Raw genomic sequence first — 23,422 nt, forward strand, 5'->3', positions numbered from 1 at the left:
ATACAAAATAAATGGGTCTAAATGCGTTCTCTGGCCTTCCAAAAGTTATACCACGGCAATATGATGGTCGAGTTCTGCTTGCAATGTCCAGCTTTGACCACTGAAATTTCGGGGAAGCTCCGCGTAAATTTAGCGCAGATCTATTTATATATGTCACGTGGTTGTTTCGAAAGTGAGGCAGTGAAGATAACACCAATAGCACGCTGTCTATCAGCCATGTCGGACTCAACTAGCGGACAAGACAGCTATACTATACGTAAATAATTGTTTTCAAAGGTAATTTATGATGCAAGTGTAGTATTCCTACCTATACATGTATGTTGTTGTTATATATAACGGTATTGATACCTCGTGCCTGTCATGACTTTTGCATGCATCTTTTTCTTTCGCCGCGATGTTTACATTTGGTCTTGTTGATGCCGCGCATGCGGTAAAATTACATCACTGATCTGGGTCAATTGAGAGTTTTAGACTGTCAGGTGACGATTTAGGATTTCTTTAATATAATTATAATTTTTACTCTTAGGGAGTGAATTTCAGCAAAATTTGAATCGGTATGTTTCATAAGAAGGTATTTTAAACATGTGTATGCCATTTTAGCAAATATGACATCTTTCCCCCGACCAGCCCCTTTAATAAGCGTGTGACATGTCCCTGTAGCCCACATCTAATTATAGGTATCAGGTATACACCTCCCATACATCAGGTTTACACCACCCATACGTCAGGTTTACACCACCCATACATCAGGTTTACACCTTCTTTACATCAGGTTTATACCACCCATACATCAGGTTTACACCTTCTTTACATCAGGTAACGCCTTTTATTCATCAGGTATCACCTCCTTTACATCAGGTATACACCTCCCATACATCAGGTAAATACACCACCTATACATCAGGTTTACACCTCCTTTACATCAGGGATACACCTCCCATACATCAGGGCATTTTAGATCGCTTTTCTCTGTAGGAAAGTTATTATTATTCCTCATCTATATAAGAGTTGTCTTATTGGTTGTTTAGATTACCTCTTTCCATACAAGAAATATGAGCTTGGGGATCTCAACAATGTCCATGCTATGACCCAGGGAGGAAGTCCTCAGGGATGGGTTGCGCTCTATTAAGGACTTGATAGCATGAGCCCATCTTATGCCATGCCCTTCTAGGTTGTAGAAACTTGACTGATACAAAATATGGTCACCTTATTGCCTCAGCCATTTTTATCTTATATTGTAACAATTTATATGGTTACAGGTCCTTCTAGAAAGTAGTCTTTTACAAGTTAAAATTTGCCAATTTCCCCTTATTAACACCGCCCCTCTACCCTAAGGTGGCCACATCCTTTCATAATATAAAAGGTCAAAAATATATTGTTTTGTGCCTACCCAAAACTTTTTTGCCAATTTTCAAAGGAAGAAGTGTTCAAGTCAAGATTACTCTCCTTTCTATGTACAGGCTAAATAAAAATAAATGAAAAATTGAATTATTACCTATCTATACCTATCCGTATTTTTTTCAAACATTTAACGGAAAACAAACATCTTTTGTTTATATAGAGGATATGTGATGACTTTTTATGAGGTAAATCAAATAGTGTTAGTTTATATGCAGTATATTATCAACAAGTTTCAGCAATTAGATGATATATAACTGAAAATAGTCATGAGAGATACTTCATACATAGCTTATTAAAGAAATACCTAATATAGTGTACAGAAAATGTAAATATAGGATTATGTATACACATTATATAAAGGTACTATATACAGAATATATGAAGTACGGATATATTTCATTCGTTATAAACTCTGTACACAACTCTCTATATGCTCTGTTTAACACTCTCTATATCACTCTGTTTACTACTCTCTGAATACTATGTATATGACTTTCTATATACTCTGTATTTTATGATGTCTCTGTGTACTCTGCATATCACTATATACTCTGTATTATGTGATGCCTGTGTACTCTGTATACCACTCTTTATATTCTCTGTATACTATGTATACCACTCCTAAAATAGCCTGTATACCACTCGATATACACTGTATATCACTCCTCATATACTCTGTATACAACTCCTCATATATTATATATACCACTCTTTTATTCAACGTATACCACTCAATATATACATTATAACACACTTTTATACTATATTTACCACTCCTGATATATTCCGTATACCACTAACTATATACTCTGTATATAACTCACTATTTACTCTGTAAACCACTCTCAATATGCTCTGTATATCACTCTCTATAATATGTATACCACTCTTTACAAACCTCTGTATATCACTCTCTATATATACCCTGTATACCACTACTTATACCCCTGTATACCACTCTCAATATACTCTGTACACCACTTCATAGATACTGTGCATTCTAATCCTTGTATACCACTCTCGTGATATACTGTGTACCACTCTCTTTACTCTGTATTCCACTCTATGTATTTTCTGTATACCACTCTCTATGTGCCATGTATACTACTATTTATAATCTGTATACATTCCTATGTAAAGACATTTCAATTATCTTTTAAAATAAACAGGAGACAGGGTTAGGGCCTGTCTATGGGGCAAATCCTGATAACATAAGTGTATCCAAATCGTCATGTTCAGCAATTATACATGTATTAAACATAAACATATATAGAATACCACAGACAGATTAAACACATGTATTCAGTATTATTGACAGCTATTAAACTTGTATTTACTATCACACACAGGTATAACATATGCAATTGCTACAATAGACATGTGTAACACATGTATATACTGTCGCAGACAGGTATTACACACGTATATACTACCACAGCTAGGTATTACACACGTGTGTACTACCGCATACTGGTATAACACATGTATATACTAACACAGACAGGTATTACACATGTATATACTATCACAGACAGCTAGGTATTACACATGTATATACTACCACAGACAGGTATTACACATGTATATACTATAACAAACATGTATTACACATGTATATACTATCACACACAGGTATATTACACATGTATACCATCACAGACCGGTATTACACATGTATATAATACCACAGAGAGGTATTAAACATGTATATAATACCACAGAGAGGTATTACACATGTATATACTACCACAGACCGGTATTACACATGTATATACTACCACAGACCGGTATTACACATGTATATAATACCACAGAGAGGTATTACACATGTTTATTTATACATTTAAAAATAATTGTCCATTACATGTACCCTATACATGTTTTGTACATACATTTATGTATACATGTATCACTATTGATAGTAAGACAGATAATGATAATTGATTGCTTATCACTGTATATATGGACAGGTATTCTGACACAATTGCAACACTATTTAAATAGATGAAATATAGTGATACATGTTACATTATTAACAGAAAATGGTATATGTATGATTTTAATTTCAATGAGAGGGTGAATATATCTCAGGGCTTCAACTACAGTATATACTTAATAGCGCTTTACCTGGAATTGAGAATTATACACATTTTTAATGTCTTGCTACATGAATTATGTTGTTAAACAAATAGGTTTATATCATATATATATCCTAGACCTAATAGTATTGCTAAATGTGCATCAAACAAATACTATGCTGAGACCGATGGATCATGATGTGGAATTACTTTGAAAAGAACCCGAGGAGTTCCTTGAGTTAGCCTCAATGTTGTTTTTTTCAGTTTCTATTATTTTGACAGGCTGACAGGTAGGTTATAATTCTGATTGGGTAACTATGTTTTACCATGAATTCATGTATTTTTACTTATAAAGTTTATGATGTTACCATGCATGTATCTGGCTTGTGCCTTTTTGGTCACACAAAGATGAATCTACACAACTAGAACCAATCTGATGATGAAATGTGTATAACTTGTCTATAATACATGTGATATAACTTTTTTTCTGTGATAGTAACTATATATGTATGTAAACAGTCTGAAACAATTAATAAAAGTTCCTCATAATGTATGTGAAAGTTAAGATAATTATAAGTTTATAACCAGTCTGAAGCAATCAATAATTTTTTCTTACATGTCTGTGATAGTTAACACAAGTTTATGACTAGCCTGAAACAATAATTAAAAATCGATAACCTTACTTGTGATAGTAATACAAGTTTTATAGCCAGTCTGAAACAAGTGATAATTTTCCTAACATGTCGGTGATAATAAATATAATTAAATCCACATGTATAATCATGCAGTTTTAAACAATGTTATTTTTCTGTTACCTGTCTTTGAACGTTAACACAAATTTATAACCAGTCTGAAGCAATGATTAAAAATTCATAACCTGTCTGTAATTCCGTCTTTGCGTATTGCAGAGTTATCCTCTCTTGGGAGCAGGTATTGATTGTTACGTCATTGGTTTGTGTGAGAAAATTACGTCGTTTTGTCAAAAATTGACGACGTTACTCTCACAAACAAGTGACATAACAATCAATACCTGCTTCCAAGAGAAGATAACTTTGCAATACGAAAAGACGGAATAGTAAATACAGGTGTAATCATTGACACTGAAGATGGGTCTGAAACAACGTTAATACATATGTACATGCAATGCTCATGATCTGTACAGTAAGTACTTGTGTATTACCAATCTGAAACAATAAATAAATGTCCATCACCTAAAGTCAATTTGTTATTTTAAATTCTTGTGAATTGCATGTGTAATAATTGTGAAAATTGATGTAATATGTCTGCGATAATATAAACATTTAATCCACATAAATTTATTGTTAAAAAGAGTTTCCATAAGTAATTTTACAAACATTGTTTTAAGTGTCTGAATCCAGGAATCCGCTTTCAAAGGCTTCTGATCGTTTTTGTAGGTGTAGTAATTCAATTTAATAAAATTACTGAAAATAAAAGAAAATCAGGGAAGATAATACAGATCTAAACATTTTAATGACTAAACAATAAGTTATACATGCAGGAATTATTTTCCTTCCGTTGTGAAATACATATTTATAACCCCTTCTCCACCACTTACGCCTATATACCTCCTATTTCTTTTTAAAATAATGTAAATCCCGCTACAACTAGTCGTATGTTTGTTGACACTGAACTTCTACTTTCACTTTCACATACTTCATTTCCGGTTAAAAAATACGCAACTCTGCGGCTACCGATTAACTGCTATACCGTGCACAGCTGCCGTTTGCCGGACTCGTTGATGTGACTCCTCAGTTCCGGATGTTATTTTGATGTCTGTCTCCTCAGTTCCGATGTTTTGTTGTTGTTGGTCTCCTCATTTCCGGATATTTTGTTGTTGTTTGTCTCCTCAGTTCCGAAAGTTATGTTGTTGTGTCTCCTCAGTTCCGAATGTTATGTTGCTGTGACTCCTCAGTTCCGGATGTTATGTTGTTGTGTCTTCTCAGTTCCGAATGTTATGTTGTTGTGACTCCTCAGTTCCGGATTTTTCGTTGTTGTCTGTCTCCTCAGTTTCGAATGTTTTGTTGTTGTTGGTCTCCTCAGTTCCAGATGTTTTGTTGTTGTGACTCCTCAGTTCCGGATGTTATGTTGTTGTGACTCCTCAGTTCCGGATGTTATGTTGTTGTGACTCCTCAGTTCCGGATGTTTTGTTGCTGCTGGTCTCCTCAGGTCCGGATGTTTTGTTGTTGGTCTCCTCAGTTCCAGATGTTTTGTTGTTGTTGGTCTCCTCAGTTCCGAATGTTTTGTTGTTGTGACTCCTCAGTTCCGGATGTTATGTTGTTGTTTGTCTCCTCAGTTCCGGATGTTTTGTTGTTGTTTGTCTCCTCAGTTCCAGATGTTTTGATGTGGTTTGTCTCCTCAGTTCCGGATGTTTTGTTGTTGTGACTCCTCAGTTCCGGATGTTTTGTTGTTGTGACTCCTCAGTTCCGGATGTTTTGTTATTGTCTGTCTCCTCAGTTTCGAATGTTTTGTTGTTGTTTGACTCCTCAGTTCCGAATGTTTTGTTGTTGTATCTCCTCAGTTCCGAATGTTATGTTGCTGTGACTCCTCAGTTCCGGATGTTTTGTTGTTGTGACTCCTCAGTTCCGGATGCTATGTTTTTGTCTGTCTCCTCAGTTTCGAATGTTTTGTTGTTGTTTGTCTCCTCAGTTCCGGATGTTTTGTTGTTGTGACTCCTCAGTTCCGGATGCTATGTTTTTGTCTGTCTCCTCAGTTTCGAATGTTTTGTTGGTGTTGGTCTCCTCAGTTCCGGAGTGTTGTTGTTGTTTGTCTCCTCAGTTCCGGATGTTATGTTGTTGTTTGTCTCCTCAGTTCCGGATGTTTTGTTGTTGTTTGTCTCCTCAGTTCCGGATGTTTTGTTGCTGCTGCTCTCCTCAGTTTCGAATGTTTTGTTGTTGTTGGTCTCCTCAGTTCCGGAGTATTGTTGTTGTTGGTCTCCTCAGTTCCGGAGTGTTGTTGTTGTTTGTCTCCTCAGTTTCGGATGTTATGTTGTTGTTTGTCTCCTCAGTTCCGGATGTTTTGTTTATGTTTGTCTCCTCAGTTCCGGATGTTTTGTTGCTGCTGGTCTCCTCAGTTCCGGATGTTTTGTTGTTGTTGGTCTCCTCAGTTCCGGATGTTTTTTTGTTATTTGTTATCTCAGTTCTGGATGTTTTGTTGCTGCTGGTCTCCTCAGTTCCGGATGTTTTGTTGTTGTTGGTCTCCTCAGTTCCAGATGTTTTTTTGTTATTTGTTATCTCAGTTCCGGATGTTTTGTTGTTGTTGGTCTCCTCAGTTCCGGATAATTTGTTGCTGCTGGTCTCCTCAGTTCCGGATGTTTTGTTGCTGCTGCTCTCCTCAGTTCCGGATGTTTTGTTGCTGCTGGTCTCCTCAGTTCCTGATGTTTTGTTGCTGCTTTTCTCCTCAGTTCCGGATGTCTTGTTGTTGTTGGTCTCTTCAGTTCCGGATGTTTTATTGTTGTTGGTCTCCTCAGACTCGTTGATGTGACTCCTAAGTTCCGGATGTTATTTTCATGTCTGTCTCCTCAGTTTCGAATGTTTTGTTGTTGTTTGACTCCTCAGTTCCGAATGTTTTGTTGTTGTTTGACTCCTCAGTTCCGAATGTTTTGTTGTTGTTTGTCTCCCCAGTTCCGGATGTTTTGTTGCTTCTGGTCTCCTCAGTTCCGAAAGATATGTTGTTGTGTCTCCTCAGTTCCGATGTTTTGTTGTTGTTGGTCTCCTCAGTTCCGGATGTTTTGTTGCTGCTGCTCTCTCCAGTTTCGGATGTCATTCCTGCTTTAAAATTTAAATCGTTTGTCACTCTTGCAGCAGACCATTGCATGATATGAAAAGACAGCGTTGGAACCCTTTGTGCTTGTACATTGTAGGTACAGCCCTCCTAGAAATATGCGTATGCTTGGTATTTACTGTTACTTTCTTATATTAGGTTCATATAATATACAAAATAGAACTTTTTTCAAATGATTTATTCATCCAAAACGTTTAAATAACTGACTTTTTTTTTATTAAAGTGGCTCCGAATGTGACGCTGAACGCTGTTGTGATCCCGGGACTAAACGCGACTTCCGGGGAAGCATTCGGACAACCTGTGATAATTAAGGAGATACAATTCCAGTGTAATATCGAGGATAGCAGTGACGAAGATCTTACTGCCTACGTCTATGATGTACAGTGGTATATAAACGATAACAGCATTGTGACACACAGGAACATACCTTACGCCAATATAACAGAATCGGCGTTAAGGCAGTCACAATGGATTAACACATTCACGCTCGGATTTCTGGTAAATGAGTTTACAATTTTAATTATATTCATATAATTTATCAAACTCAAATGTATTTTAATGGGTTTGTTATTACTCATCGAGTTGACTGTTTACAATATGTGTTATTCAAATGGAAGTTTGAATTATATCAAACTGTTGTTATTCAGATGGAAGTTTAAACTATATCAAACTGTTGTTATTCAGATGGAAGTTTGAACTATATCAAACTGTTGCTATTCAGATGAAAGTGTGAACTGTATCAAACTGTTGGTATTCAGATGGAAGTGTGAACTGTATCAAACTGTTGCTATTCAGATGAAAGTGTGAACTGTATCAAACTGTTGGTATTCAGATGGAAGTGTGAACTGTATCAAACTGTTGTTATTCAGATGAAAGTGTGAACTGTATCAAACTGTTGGTATTCAGATGGAAGTGTGAACTGCATCAAACTGTTGGTATTCAGATGGAAGTTTGAACTATATCAAACTGTTGCTATTCAGATGGAAGTTTGAACTATATAAAACTGCTGTTATTCAGATCATTATAGCGTTATGTACTTAGCATGGTTATCATAAGATTAATTTTTCAATTTATCTCACATGCTCTTTTAACAATCATTAAAACTCATTTTGGAATTTTGTTAAAAAGACATTTTATATTGAAAAGACAATTTGAATACACCGGTTCACGATTTTTTATCAGAAAAAATGAGGACAGATAGTGTTTCTTTAGTTTGCAAGGAATGATACCAGCTAAGCATTATATGTCATATTCATGTACACAGGTGAAGTGCGCAGTACGTGTCCGGGATGTGCCAGATGGTCCGCCGACCCCGTACAGCTACAGCAGTGCTTTTTATGCAGGCTTTACAGTAAGCTTCCGTTAATAATCGGAATTATTTATGTGGTGTTTGTGTTAACCTTTTGTTCAAAATTTGTATTGATATGAAAAGAAGATCACTAAAGTTTTAATAATTCTTTTAATCTATTTCCTTAGCTCACACATATCCTGTTTATATGTAATGTGTAAGTGTAAGCAATCCACTGCCGTAATTAAACATGTTATTTTATTTGTTATATTCTGTAGACTGACGCTTCCCAGTATACCGTTTTGGAAAGTGGCAGTATTAACGTGACGGTCAGACTGACAATTCCAATCGACTGTATGTATCCGGCAACATCTACTCCTGCTGAGTACGTATCGCTTTTACCTCTTTTTAATCTTATTGTTTTTCTTTTGCATCTCGTTGAACCTTGTATTGACTATATTGATTTGTAAAGGGGTTCACTAAAGGTCCATTTTATCGTGATATCTAACCGAAATGTCACAGAAAAATCCTTCCCCTCTAACCGGTTACATAACAACCAACGATGTAAGAGATCCAACGGCAACCAGAAGTACAAAGGAGGCATCATCATCTGATTAGTTCAAGACTACATGTAGTAGAAGGACACATAACGCAGAGCCCACGCATATGGCTTCGTGTAATAATTCCGTGGTTCAACGTAGGCAAAATTCTTTTCCTATAATTTACATACATATTTATATGATCATCATTGATTGTTAATGCCAAGTACGCAGAACCGCTTAAATTAACTGAAAGTTGTTTTCACTTATCAAAGAAATATTAACAATTATAGTTGGCCAGCAAGGGCAATTTAGCTATTTTATATCCTAATTCTTAACCCTTCTGCATGTCGTAATCAATCTCTGTAGTTAGAAAGTTTTACAAAGTACAACATCAGTCATTCAGAGTGTAATACTGTCATATCAACTCAACTAGTTAAGACGTTTAACTTAGTAACACAAACAAATCTTGGGACAGGAGAGAGGTAAACCAAAATTGGGGAAAATTTGCAAAAAAATGCATTACGTTTCAGGAACATATTGTGAACTGATTGCTGATATGCAGAAGAAAGCACAAGGCTATCTGAGCATCTTGCTGTTTTCCTCATCCTCTATCGCCGTTTTGTTCTTCAGTTATGTTAGTCGTTTTGGTTAATAAATATCTGGAATGTTTGGGATATGAGGAAGAGAGAGAGTTTTCTAAGTGGTACTTTCAATGTCTCTTTATTATATAGCAACATTTTCTGTCCAGAATTGCAGACTTTGAGGAAAATCACTGTAGTCTCACGATTCGTGTACGAACGCCAACTTACTATGAAGATGGTCACCTCAAGTGTACAGCAAGTGGAGTCACAGACGATCCTGTAACCTTTCAGAATGAAGGCTGCGGGATAGTGTTTCCCTTTCATGATTGGAATATACCCAGAACCTTACAAGTATTCGGTGCTGCTGACAATACCGTCAATACAATGGACAGCAGATCAAGTTATATACGTTTTCGTGCAGACAACGGCATCCTCAACCCAGCCTGGGGCTTTGCAACTAAGCCAGACATCCAGGTAATAATGGTTGTAGGTTAAATTTACTAAATATGTTTATGAATACAAAGCAAGAAGTTCAATATTTCGTATTAAATATGATAGAAAGTGACGATTTTATTTTCGAAAGTGCAATCAAAACAGCTCGATTTTCCCCGCGAGTAATGATGTTTTAAGAAATAGGTTTTACCCGATTGACCATTAACAACAATTTTGTGTTAATGTATTCTCTGTTTCTTGATAAAAGAGCGTACTGATTCGAACATTTGACAACCTCATATTATCTTTACTGTTGAAATTGATTCCTTGCTCAGTATATATATATATATGTGTTTCAACTCATTCAGTGTTAATGACTTGAATGTAAAAAGCTTGACTATATTCGATGATGTCATAACAAAATAGAAAAACAAATAAGGACGTTTTCTTCACGTCTTTTTCATTGATTGGTGTGCTACATATATTTATGCATTTTTTTCTGTTTAGATTGTTGTTGAAGACCAGGATAAACTTATAGCAGGAAAAACATGCACAACCAGGACTGATCCTCATATATGGACTTTCGATGGAAGGTATACATGGTGGCTACCTAAGCAATAAATACCCCATTTATTACTTTTACCAAAGATTAAGAATATTAAATTGAAGAAACGTTATATATAACTCTATGATATCAGGCGTTTACTCAAAAGACGATAAAATTTGATGTTGAGGTATGATTTAGCTTTTTATCCTTGGTACAGCAATTACTAGAAATAAGAACATAAAAAGCCCCTACTTTCAATTCGGTTTGTTGATGCAGAAACAAAGTAAACATGTCACTGCACTGTATGACCATTTCTTCGTTAAAAACTCAAAATGTGTACTTAAGTAAACAAATGACATTTTTTTTTTTTAAATTGTAAGTGCTCCGAAAGTTATTGAACCATTTATACTAACCAACTAAAAAGTCATTCTTTTTCCAAACCTTCGGGCTTAGCCCTTCGTCAGGGATTAAATGCTAACTTATTTAAAGGTAACGATTAAACAATATATTACGTTATAACAATGCTAAAAATATAATGTGTTAATCAGAGTTAAACCCTAACCCTAACAAAATGTATTCATGGCATGTATATTAATAATAAGTAAATATTTAGGGTATATTAATGCTTATTTATATTCTGATTGTAGATACATGTCCTTTCAACAGTTTGGGGAGTTCATTCTTTTCAAGCATGATACGTTGCCTATACAGGTATGTGTCATGGATACAGCATGATGTTAGTTTATTGTAATGTAATTTTGTCAACACGTTTAATTGTTAACCAGTTGTAAAAAAGTGCAACCGAATATTTGAAACATAAACTGTACATATACGGGTATGAATATGTATACTCGCCAACTCAAACACACCAATCTGTATTTTGGTTATGGATAATCCAACACACGAAGCTATACTTTGTGACTGACATTTCAAAACAGCAATCTGTGCTTTGTTTATGAATATTTTAACACAAAAATCTGTATTGTGTTAATTAATAATTCAAGCACACCAATCTGTATTTTATATATTAATGTTCAAGCACCTCACTCTGTAAGTTATATATTAATTTTTCAGCTCACCATTCTGTACTTTATATATTAATAATTAAGCACACCAGCCTGTACTTTATATATTAATAATTCAGCACACCATTCTGTACTTTATATATTAATTATTCAGCAAACCAGTCTGTACTTTATATATTAATAATTAAGCACACCAGTCTGTACTTTATATATTAATAATTCAGCACACCATTCTGTAAGTTATATATTAATCATCCAGCACACCAGTCTGTACTTCATATATAAATAATTCAGCACACAAGTCTGTAAGTTATATATATATCATTCAGCACACCAGTCTGTAAGTTATATATTTATCATCCAGCAAACCAGTCTGTACTTTATATATTAATAATTCAGCACACCATTCTGTATTTTATATATTAATAATTCAGCACACCATTCTGTAAGTTATATATTAATAATCCAGCAAACCATTCTGTATTTTATATATTAATAATTCAGCACATCATTCTGTACTTTATATATTAATAATCCAGCAAACCATTCTGTATCTTATGTATTAATCATCCAGCACACCATTCTGTACTTTATATATTAATAATCCAGCAAACCATTCTGTATCTTATGTATTAATCATCCAGCACACCATTCTGTACTTTATATATTAATAATTCAGCTCACCATTCTGTACTTTGTATATTAATAATCAAGCAAACCATTCTGTACTTTATATATTAATAATTCAGCACACCAATCTGTATTTTATATATTAATCATCCAGCACACCATTCTGTACTTTATATATTAATAATTCAGCACACCATTCTGTACTTTATATATTAATAATCCAGCAAACCATTCTGTAAGTTATATATTAATAATCCAGCACCCTAGTCTGTAAGTTATATATTAATAATCTAGCACACCATTCTGTAAGTTCAACTGTTTCTCCCTTTGTATTTGACCATTTTATTTTATGACCTCTCTCAGAATAGTACTTTTTCTCTTTCTAGCATTTTTTAGTTTCTCCAGTCTATTGAATGGTTTTGTGCTTGCATGATTTCTAAAAACGTATTAAGCTGTTCCCCTGGTTTGGTTATTGTCAGTCTGCTGTTTCATATTTTAAATATATGTTTGATGTTCTTAGAGACACGTTGCTAATTTTAGGCCTTGGCGTCGGGATGTGATATTTGCATATTACGCTTGTTAATGCTTCCGACACCCATTAGATGTATAACATGGTAATTGTTCTCTTAGCTTTACATTGTTATAATGTTTTTTTTGTTTCTTGCGACCAGTTCTCACTCTTGATGCAGTAAGGTTCAAAATAGGTAATCCTCATATTTTGCCTATGTTTAGTACAGTTACATGTATGACAAAATGCCTCTAACCAGAGAGCTGATTGAGTCTGTAAGTATATGCCACACTCATTTAAGTGAGTTTTTTCATCACGCATGCATTCCATGTGGACGACGACGACAACACTGGCTGTCAACTGAGGGTACACTGTTTTGTCTCTGAAAGTTAGCAATACTAGTGTATTTGTTTTTTGTTTTATTTCATATCTAGCATAGTCTTATAATTAAACTGTCTGTCATAGCTGTCCTATATTTCATGGTTCAATTTGTATTTATTTCAAGGTGCATGCCGTATTTGACCGTTGTCCAGGAATATGGGGGTCATGTATATGTGGAATTGCAATTAGAAACCAGGATGCTGTTTTTATTATCAACTTGTGCCGAAATATGGTTGGCTCACCCTGGATAAGTGGTTCATCAAATACCAACAGATACATAGAGATGAGAGCCTGTGACGACACTCACATGACAGTCACCTCCAGCGGATCTACGTACTCGGTAAATATTATACATTTTTAATCCATTGTGTAAATATTTACAATTGTATTTGCTCCTGCAGTTCCCAAACACAGAAATTCATAAAAAAATATATAAGGTAACAATCGAATAAAATACCCGTCCAAATTCCTCAGCTTGCATGCTATATTTCCACAGGTAACGCTTCCATCCGGAACATCTATGAAAATAGCCATACGCGGGGTGTCATTTATTTCGTACATCATCATAAAACCTTCTCTAATGGACTGGAAATCATCATCCGGCCTGTGTGGATTTTTAGATGGAATATGGACGAATGATTTCAGACAAAGAGATGGCACGATCACAAACAATTTTGGATTTGATTGGAGGTAATTTCATACAAAAATAAATAAAAGACTAATATTCATTATTTTGATTTAGTGTACATGTATCACTGTTTAGGTAAGTGGTAAAGTATATCACTGTTAATGTCAGTGGTCATCGTTATATGATAAGTTATCATGCTCACCTAATGCGCTCCAGTTCTCTGTCATGTTTGTCTTATTCAGACCTCTGAGCAAGAGACAGATATTGAACTCGGTATGAGTTCCGAGTGAATGAAGCAGACGCCAAAAATGCTGAAATCTGATCATTAAAACTGTGGTGTTGTTTTTCCATTTCGGTGTACAATCTATTTATTGTCCTTCCGGTAAGCAAACACGATTATGTGTTTTCTCTTTTCTCGGAATTTTGGAGAGATGTTTCCCTATCATAAAGGCATAAATGTAAAGTATATCTCTTTTAATATCAGGAGTCAAAGTATGTCAATGCAAATATTATTTAAAGTGTAATACTAGGTAGAATATATCAATGTAAATGAAATTTTGAACCATGCGAATTGATTTTTTATGTTTCAGGCTAAATCCTGCTTTGGATGGAAACTCCCTCTTCGCTGTTTCGGAACCACTTACAGACATTCCGTTACCGCCATTACAGTATTGTAGATGTTCAGTTGACTCCGACAATCCGCAGGCCTTCAGTTCCCAAGTACTGTGTAACATCACTTCAACCATAACGGCATGTACTCGACGAACTAGCTCAGCAGGATATGTTCAGGAATGCGACAAAGCTCGTGCAAGGCGGGACACTCGTGCCTATTCTTATCGATACCGAAGATCTACAGAGGAAGAAGGGTTTGATATTGCTAAATTTGACGTTATCCTTGATGAACAATATGCAAACATTGTTCAAGTACGTAATGTTTTCAATTCTTAATTTATTGAAATTAACCGTAATGATACTTTATAGTTTTCATGTTGTTCAGATAACGAAATAGCTTTATGATGCAGTTTAAGTCAGGTTATGGCATATTACAACAAATACGATTACTCGATATTTATGAGTTCACAGTTATAACAATAGGGATGCTAACAAAGATATGACATGCTTCAAGGAAAGGGTTAAAGGGACATCACGGTGAAGCATATTTTTTTCATTTCTTTTTTCAAACACTACATAAACATATCAGGTGAGTCTCCTTATGGATAAAAACGGTCGGATTTGGCTGATACATATTCATAAAAATGAATCATTTTAAGATGATTATCGGGGTTTCCATCTGTTTGACCAACGGTTGCGCATAGCACGCCATTTCATTGTAAACAAAATGACTGGCCGTGGGGAGTGAACCGTTATCGCGTCAACAACGAAGCGAAGAGTTGCCAAATGGTCCAAATATAACGCAAGGAGTACGTTACAGAAGCACTATCGTAGGTGGGAAGTATCAAAAGGAGAAAATAACTCCCATAACAGTTAGCACGGTGCATATGTTCTTCCGGATAGCCGGCATAAAGTTAATAAAGCTTAAATGGAATCAACAGCAATGTTATTTATGTTATGACTTATAAATATTTTAACATATTTACCTCGCTAGTACCGTTGTCTAAGTTGGAGAAAATCTAGTGGTAGGACGCCGGGCTCGTAACCGAAGGGTTGCGGGTTCGCTTCACAGCACGGCACTGTGTTGTATCTGTTCCAGTCTACTCGGCTGTAAATAAGTACGTGGTTGGGCAGTGCTGGCATTGTAGAATGCTAGCTGTGAGCGCCGAACTGGCAGCACCGGCTGTATGCTCCCCATGGAGGTGAGAAAGGTATTGGCTGGTTGCAAAGGCCACGGATAATAATTTGTGAACCGCTTTGAGACGATCTACCAACTAGGTCGTGATAAAACGGTATAAACGAACCTCGAATTATTATTATTAATTATTATTATGTATCGGAGAGAGTTAACTTTGCGTGTCTGTAACAGTAGTTCATGCGAAAGGCTGGGAAATAAGTGACTGGTTAGTTTGATTTTGATATGGGGCCCTCCAGAAGATAACTGTTGTGATGTTGTACAGTACGCCGTTCTCTCCTCTGTCGGTACTCGGGGTCACATGCGATATGTGCGCTATTAAATTTACATAATTTATAATATTCCCGGGTCCACTAAAATGGTATTATTTATTTATATTGCTGAAGTAAACGATTTTTTTATTCGCATGCAAGATTTAAATATTTCAAAATGACGGTTCAGGATGAATAACTGAGGAAGAAGAACCTACTTAGTAAATAGGATCGCATAACAAAAATACTGTTTAAATCGTACTGCTTCAACAGTTCATGTTTTTGCATGATTATTGGCTTAGAATTTATGATCATGCAACAACTTTTGTCTATATATAATTCATTGTACACGTAGTGGTTTTGCAAGAAGTTTTTATTGTGTGTGATTACTACTATGACTTACTAAGTGTTAACGTACACTGAAAGTGGGAAAGAGACTATACATGGATATGTATAATGCATGGTCTAGAAAAATGAGGCTAAAGACATCGATTTGTAATAAAGAAAATCACAAACGTTTCTCTTTTTTATACTTGTCAATGCATATATACACTTCATGAAAACATTTAAAAAGGGATATTCGTCTCGTACATATTTCTTTTTATAGAACGGTTGGTCACATGGTTAAGGAAATGTGTTTTGCCCCGTACTCAATTGTACTGATCACATACCGGTAATAGACATGTCCTGATGTCTATAAATAATGCCGAGATGCCAACAAATATTTCTTCATTAGAAATTTTGAATATTGGCATGTGTGCAATTAACTGTCGATGACGAATAATTACAGCGAAGGGGTTCAATAAGTTACAAAATGGACCAAGAAATCATATTCCTTGGTTACATAGTGCGGTATGAAGTTATAATTGACTGTCGGTCCCTCTCTCGGTGCCCCTTTGGAAAACTGTGCATCTCGGTCAGACCACCTGTGTTACTTCCTCGTTTCAAAACCGTCACGTGGCGTCATTGGCGCTGTTTTTAACAGGGCTTTCCCGAACAATTCAAGTGGTCAAACTAGGCTCTTCACGTGATTTCACTTTAACAACTTATCAGTGTATGTTCTTTAAATTTTTGTGTTTAGATTATCTTCAAGCAGCCACAGAGTCCTGACTAAAATGTTTTATTCTGTATTATCTGATAATGCCAAACAATTTATCTTATTTTTCGTGTTGTTAGATTTAATAGCAAGAACTGTACATAAACGGGAATCTACTAGCGATTTTCCGTCAGAATGGTTTCAGTAAAAGGTTTACTTTGGTAATGGGAAACAAACCTTTTTCTACTTAAAAAAAATATTTTCTAATTTTGATATCTTGATATGAACCTGTTTAAGAATTACACATGGCAAAATGGCTGGACGGAATCTCTAGCGGAACAGTCGTGTCGGGAAACAATGAATGATGATCCGATGTTGAATAAATGTAAAGGAGTTTTGCCAGGGATGAATGATGCACTCGAAGAAGGAATGAACGATTGCATTAATGATATCAAGGTATTTTTAACAGGCAGTTTAACCATTTTTTTTATACTGATACGAAATATAATCAATTCAGATTAAAAATGAAAATGTGTCTATTAATATGAATGACAAGTTTGACTACTGAGGAACAAAATCACACAAATTGTCTGTACGTTGTTTAGTTTGAGTACACAGACACTTTATATGTTTCACCGAAGTGATGTCTTTTTTTCATTCTTAATTTAGATATCTGGAGGTAGTGAGTTTTTGAAAGCGACGGTAGAGTCATTAAAAAGTAGCTGTCTTGTTGAAGCCAGTCGTTTCGAAAACCTTACAACACAAGGATCTGAAAATAGTAACGGTACGACTTTTCTGGACGAGTTATTGGAGTTAAGTTGTCCAAACGATTGTTCTGAAAACGGAAATTGTACCAATGGTAAGTAAAACCTTAGTGTTATAGAAAACAGCAAAATAAATCTCCTTTGTGTAGAATCTCATATATATGACATTATCTGATGTATGTAAAATTTTATATATTTGACCTATATTTGTATGTTTCTAATATTTGTGTATGCTATTTCTTACATTTGTGACATTATCTGATGTATGTGAAATTTTATATATTTGACCTATATTTGTATGTTTCTAATATTTGTGTATGCTCTTTCTTACATTTGTGACATTATCTGATGTATGTATAATTTAAATATTTGACACTCTCTGTTGTATGCGACATCTTACATTTATGACATTAACTGATGTATGTAGTATCATATACTACATATGTGATATATATATATAACATCTTAAATAATGTAACATATACATGTGCAATTGTAACATAATCTGTTGTTTGTTTACTTTATAAAATTGAAATATAATTAATAAATATTACACTCTATATCTGATAACAAAATCTGATACCCAGTTAATGCGGTTTATTTATTAACATATTTTTTTATTATATCTTTATTTTAAACACTTAACTCATATTGTTAATGTTTATCTCGAGAAATTCATGTCGTTTCATACGTTATTTGTGTCGTTGAAAAAAACGAGAAACACGCGATGTGCATTATTGCTCTTTTCTTATACACATTTTTTTAGGAAAATGTGTATGCTACACTGGTTTCTATGGAGAGGAGTGTGCTCTGGAGCGCGACACAATTCCTGAAATATTGCACGGAGGAATGACTTGTTCAACTGACAAAAAGTCATGCAAAAATTTTGTCATTTCGGGAAGTAACTTTCTGGATGTCAATTTGACTTGCCAGGCTAGACTGATAAAGGTATTCTTTTCTAAATTATCATGCTATCTTATTGTTTCTGAACACTTTATCCCTTTCCATTCCTATAACTAGATCGTCAAGCATATTATCTTTTGGTTTTTAGGCATGAAAACAGAATAGAGTGTTCTCTTTGAAGCAAATCAAGTCTTGTAAAAACATTGAAATACAGGCAAATAATTTTAAAGTAGGGTTTTGTACATCGTGCTTGTGTTACATTTACTCGATAGTTATTGAAAAATATTGATTTAGTTAATACTTAATTGATTAACTGTGACAGTTTACAATACCAGTTCTGTTACTATCATAACCAATGTTTTATTTACCTCACCTGGCACTGAAAATGGTTATCATTCCCAAGAACCTGGAGGATGGGAATTTCATGGTTTCTTTGCATTTAATTTCTTTTTGCTGATTGTTTTTGTTGGCGTTTTCCGTGACGCATAGGACTTTCAACGCAACCCTTGTATGTCGAAGTAATGTTCTTCTATATTTTACTATATTCCACAGTTCTAAAGTACACAATATTAATTAAACAGGTGTATGTTGACCGATGGGAATTCCTTGGTGCACCTATTCTATTTCCTGCGAGATATCTGAACGGTATTAACTGTGTGTGTATCATACCAGACTCTGTCCGGAGACGGCGCGCAGCTGATGATGTTTTTGGAGAAGGATACTTAATAAGTATCTCTAATGACGGAATCAACTTTAGCAACGAGTCGACCATTGTTACCTACGACTCAACTTGCTACGATTGTGACGCAACTAACATATCTTGCACTCAACTGGTTCGTATATTGGTATTTTGTTGGTTCAATTCTATACATGACAAATCATTGCTGAATAACATACATAATTTTATGTTCGTGATGTTTGTAAGATGAGAAATCCCCAAAGTCATGATTTCTAATTAAAGTAAATAATGAGTTCAATGAAATTTCTTCGATAGAAACACCATAATGAATATTTGTAGCAAGTGACGTTATTATCCATGCAAGCAATGCTTGGTGCTTAATTCCGCTCAGAAAGAATAATTTCAGAAAGAAAAACAAATCGTTGCAGTTCACACACATGATATTTCATTAAGTAAACATAAATGATTAAATGATACGTTTGTCTATTTATGTTTTGTGAACACCAGTGTCAAAGAATATTGTTCTTATTCTAACAATTATTCTAATCAATTTCTTCATTTTAGTAATTTGTAGGTTCAATTGTTTTATGCAGGAATCATGTGTTTCGACAACAACTTTAGCTTCCACCGAAGCAGCATCTTCGACGGAACAATCACCTGTTACCGAAATGGATATACAGACATCATCGCCCGATAATGCTGTTACCAAAACAACATCCTTACCCACAGATCACCTAACAACTCTGACTGCAACTGCTTCAGGTTACGAAAGTAGAACTGTGACCATTCAATCGTCCTCAACAAGCACTGATAGTTTCACTGGGACCGTTCAACCGTCTTCAATTACTAATTATAGTGTGACTGAGACCATTCAGCCGTCCCCAACAAGAACTGACATTGGAACGTTGACCATTCAACCGTCGCCAGTAGGCGTTCCAAGCGGAACTGCGACTATTCAGCCGACGTTGACTACAACGACATCAGAATCATTACAAAACAAAAGCAGAGATAAAGGTAAATACATTACGTATTAAATATGGATATAGACCAATCAATTAGGAGAAACACATCTGGCATGCGGTTAATATATTGTCATGCATGTTATTATATCAAAATGTCGGCTTTAGATTATAAAGTCAACAGACGCCTTAATACAAATAATGTCCATGTCCTGCTAGGTAACCGATCACATATCACGTGCATTACTGTATTACTTCACGCTTATCTAGGTAACTAATCACATATCACGTGCATTACAGTATTACTTCACGCTTGTCTAGGTAACCGATCACATATCACGTGCATTACAGTATTACTTCACGCTTATCTTGGTAACCGATCACATATCACGTGCATTACAGTATTACTTAACGCTTATCTAGGTAACCGATCACATATCACGTGCATTACAGTATTACTTCACGCTTATATAAACATGCCAAGGTGACACGTACATTACAATGACAGGAAATAATGGACGTGACTTTTACATGAAGACATGTTTGCAGCAAAAGTCATTTTTGTGCTGTCATTATTAAAAAACTCAATTTCAAAGTGTAACAGTTACTTTAAAACGACAGCTTTGATTTCACAGCATTTTTATAAGCTAAGAAGATGTTTTTTAATACGTTTATAATCTTGTTTCATTGTTGTTTTAATTGTAGAAGATGACTTACCTTTGGCAGCAATGGTAGGGGGTACAGCTGCTGGGATAGTCTTCATTTTAGCAATAACAACATCACTGTTGTGCTGGAAAAGTTCGAAGAGCAAGAAGTATGTATTTGATTTTTGCTGTGTCCTCTTTATTTCATAATCCATCATTTTTAAGGAGAGATATAAAGTATCAACTAAATCCCCTTCCTTAAGGTGGCTCGACACATCGTCATCAGCGTCCATTTTCGTGACGTACTTCCGGAAAAAGTACAGCTCGGACTCAATTATCTTGATCGAAATGTGCATGTACACCGTGTCGTCATTTCCGTTTTGCGTATCGGGTATTCAATATCGTAGTGCAAATTATAGTAACACCTGGGCCGTTTGCGTTTAAACGGTCAAACCGATCGGACCACTGTTGTTCGTTTATTAAATAAGGTAAGACCTAGTTATCTGATGCTGCTTTCAGGCGAGCCTTGAGAAAGCCTTGCAAGTCTTGCATACACATTTGTAGGTCCGCCAGGATTTATACCCGGAATTGTTACATTTATAAACGGTCAAACCGGTTGTTCCGCATAAACGAACAGGCCCCTGGTAAACAATAGTACACGTGCGTGCCGATGATATGTCAACACCCGATATCGAGATTTTACCGGGAAATGTATAATCACACGTACTTCAGGAATAAAGCTTTCCAATTCATTGACATAAACAGACTCACGGGAAGACAGTGACATGAGACCAGACGACCTCAAGAAGGTCATATAGGAAACACATGGAATGCGGACGTACCAACCTCATATGTGCATATCACGTGCTTACACGAGTTCATAAGCTGAGGGAGTTTCGCTCTGTCGATTAAATCGTGTTTACAAATGTAGTCTACTTACTCTGTGAAAATAATGTTTTGTAAAATATCAAGATACCTATGAAATGCATGTGTGAGGGCACGTGAGAACGGCATACCATGCGATAGCCTCTGGTCACATATGTACCTGACATGTAATTATAAATATACCGTGAGTTAGCGGACTGTGGAATGATGTCCAAAGTGTACATGACTGAGGGTAATTTGGTTCCATTAAAGAACAATAAATTGATAATTTTGATATCATATTTTTGATTTATTTCCATCATTTGTTATATGTAAACAGAGACAACTGTCATTGTGTAAATGTCATCCCTCTGCAAAAAGTTCCGATTTTTTTCAAGGAAGATAACTCTCACCCGGATCAAAGTGATTGTAAAATGTAAAATAAATTAATTATAAAGCCATTGTGTATATTTTGTTCAATTTCCCACTCTATATGTATAGATATGTGTGTCCTGTTTGCTTTTAGCTTGTAGATAATCACTTTTATCCGTTCAAATTCAATAAAAAACACTTTGTGTAACATGTGTTACATATTTTGCGATAAATAAAATATTTGTAGGATTAATTATAAATGCTTCTTTTCATTTTTTTATTGTTTTTATTGTTCCGAACAATGCCACGCACAAAAAAAACCGGAAAATATTAAAAGTGGCGAAAATTCAATTTTTTGGTATTTTTTCCAAAAAATTCCCCAAACTATCGGAATGTTTAGATTTTCATAAAATTAACTCTACATAGTTGCATAACCATTATATGAAAATTTCAACGAATTTTGCTGGTTAATTGCGAAAGTGTGGAGCCACCTTAAACACACGCCTATAGCGTTTGCACTCCACTGTTGATCTACTGTTTCGGCTCCGGTCCTTTTATCATCATTTTCTGCTTAGATATGCATCTTTTGACCGTTGAACTATCTATTTAGAAGATACTACTGCTCTAACAATAGAAAACGTTTCTGTTGCTTTTCAGGAGCAAGATAGGCTTGTCCAACGCAGATATGACTGAATGTCCGACCAGGGAGCGATACAAAGCGGAGTCAGATGTTCTGACAAGCCGACCCTCCTCTGCCAGTGGAATCGCATTTCAGTTTGATGACGACAAACTTTACAAGCAAAACTGGGGATGAGTGACCCCCCCCCCCCCCCCCCCCCCCCCTTACATTTTTACACATTTTTAAAACCACTATCAGATATAAAAATCTACCTTTTCACAAAGCTAAATATATACTGATTTGACTCTGTAAAACATCTGTCAACAATTGCAGGGGGGGGTGGGGGTATAGTTTTTGTTGTTTCTTTCTTACTACATTTCTGTACATGTGAGCTCACCTGTATTTTGTTGGTGTTGTGTGACGTGTGTGACGTCGAATGTTTGTTTCAGACAGATGTTCACTACTGCATGTGGATATGTATAGAGAACAGACTTAAGGCCCTGTTAAATGCCAGCTTCTATAGTTACTTTTATATTTACTTTAAAGTAACGTTTTTCTTTGGAAGCAAATCAGGTGTTTGTATATTATCATTCTTATGTGTTTGACTAACTTGGCACGAACGAGGTATCATTATAGTTATTTGTATATATTTTTTATCAAATTGTATATTTCTTATCAATCT

At 35.3% G+C, this 23,422-nt stretch overlaps 1 protein-coding gene across 1 annotated transcript in view; it reads left to right on the forward strand.

The window, feature by feature from the left end:
• Positions 1 to 22,960, forward strand: part of LOC110464742 (von Willebrand factor D and EGF domain-containing protein-like) — a 29,518-nt gene extending 6,558 nt beyond the window's left edge. The window contains exons 5-20 of the mRNA XM_021520113.1: positions 7,504 to 7,778; positions 8,545 to 8,631; positions 8,847 to 8,953; positions 9,859 to 10,165; positions 10,631 to 10,716; positions 11,318 to 11,381; positions 13,339 to 13,554; positions 13,711 to 13,904; positions 14,433 to 14,766; positions 17,234 to 17,392; positions 17,606 to 17,795; positions 18,467 to 18,648; positions 19,185 to 19,436; positions 19,876 to 20,296; positions 20,947 to 21,055; positions 22,779 to 22,960. Coding sequence (XP_021375788.1) covers positions 7,504 to 7,778; positions 8,545 to 8,631; positions 8,847 to 8,953; positions 9,859 to 10,165; positions 10,631 to 10,716; positions 11,318 to 11,381; positions 13,339 to 13,554; positions 13,711 to 13,904; positions 14,433 to 14,766; positions 17,234 to 17,392; positions 17,606 to 17,795; positions 18,467 to 18,648; positions 19,185 to 19,436; positions 19,876 to 20,296; positions 20,947 to 21,055; positions 22,779 to 22,935 — 3,140 coding nt within the window. The 3' untranslated portion in view covers positions 22,936 to 22,960. The remainder of the gene's footprint in view (positions 1 to 7,503; positions 7,779 to 8,544; positions 8,632 to 8,846; positions 8,954 to 9,858; positions 10,166 to 10,630; positions 10,717 to 11,317; positions 11,382 to 13,338; positions 13,555 to 13,710; positions 13,905 to 14,432; positions 14,767 to 17,233; positions 17,393 to 17,605; positions 17,796 to 18,466; positions 18,649 to 19,184; positions 19,437 to 19,875; positions 20,297 to 20,946; positions 21,056 to 22,778) is intronic.
• The last annotated feature ends 462 nt before the right edge of the window (positions 22,961 to 23,422 follow it).

This window comes from Mizuhopecten yessoensis, unplaced genomic scaffold (assembly GCF_002113885.1).
Source record: "Mizuhopecten yessoensis strain PY_sf001 unplaced genomic scaffold, ASM211388v2 scaffold11029, whole genome shotgun sequence".
Lineage (NCBI taxonomy): Eukaryota > Metazoa > Mollusca > Bivalvia > Pectinida > Pectinidae > Mizuhopecten > Mizuhopecten yessoensis.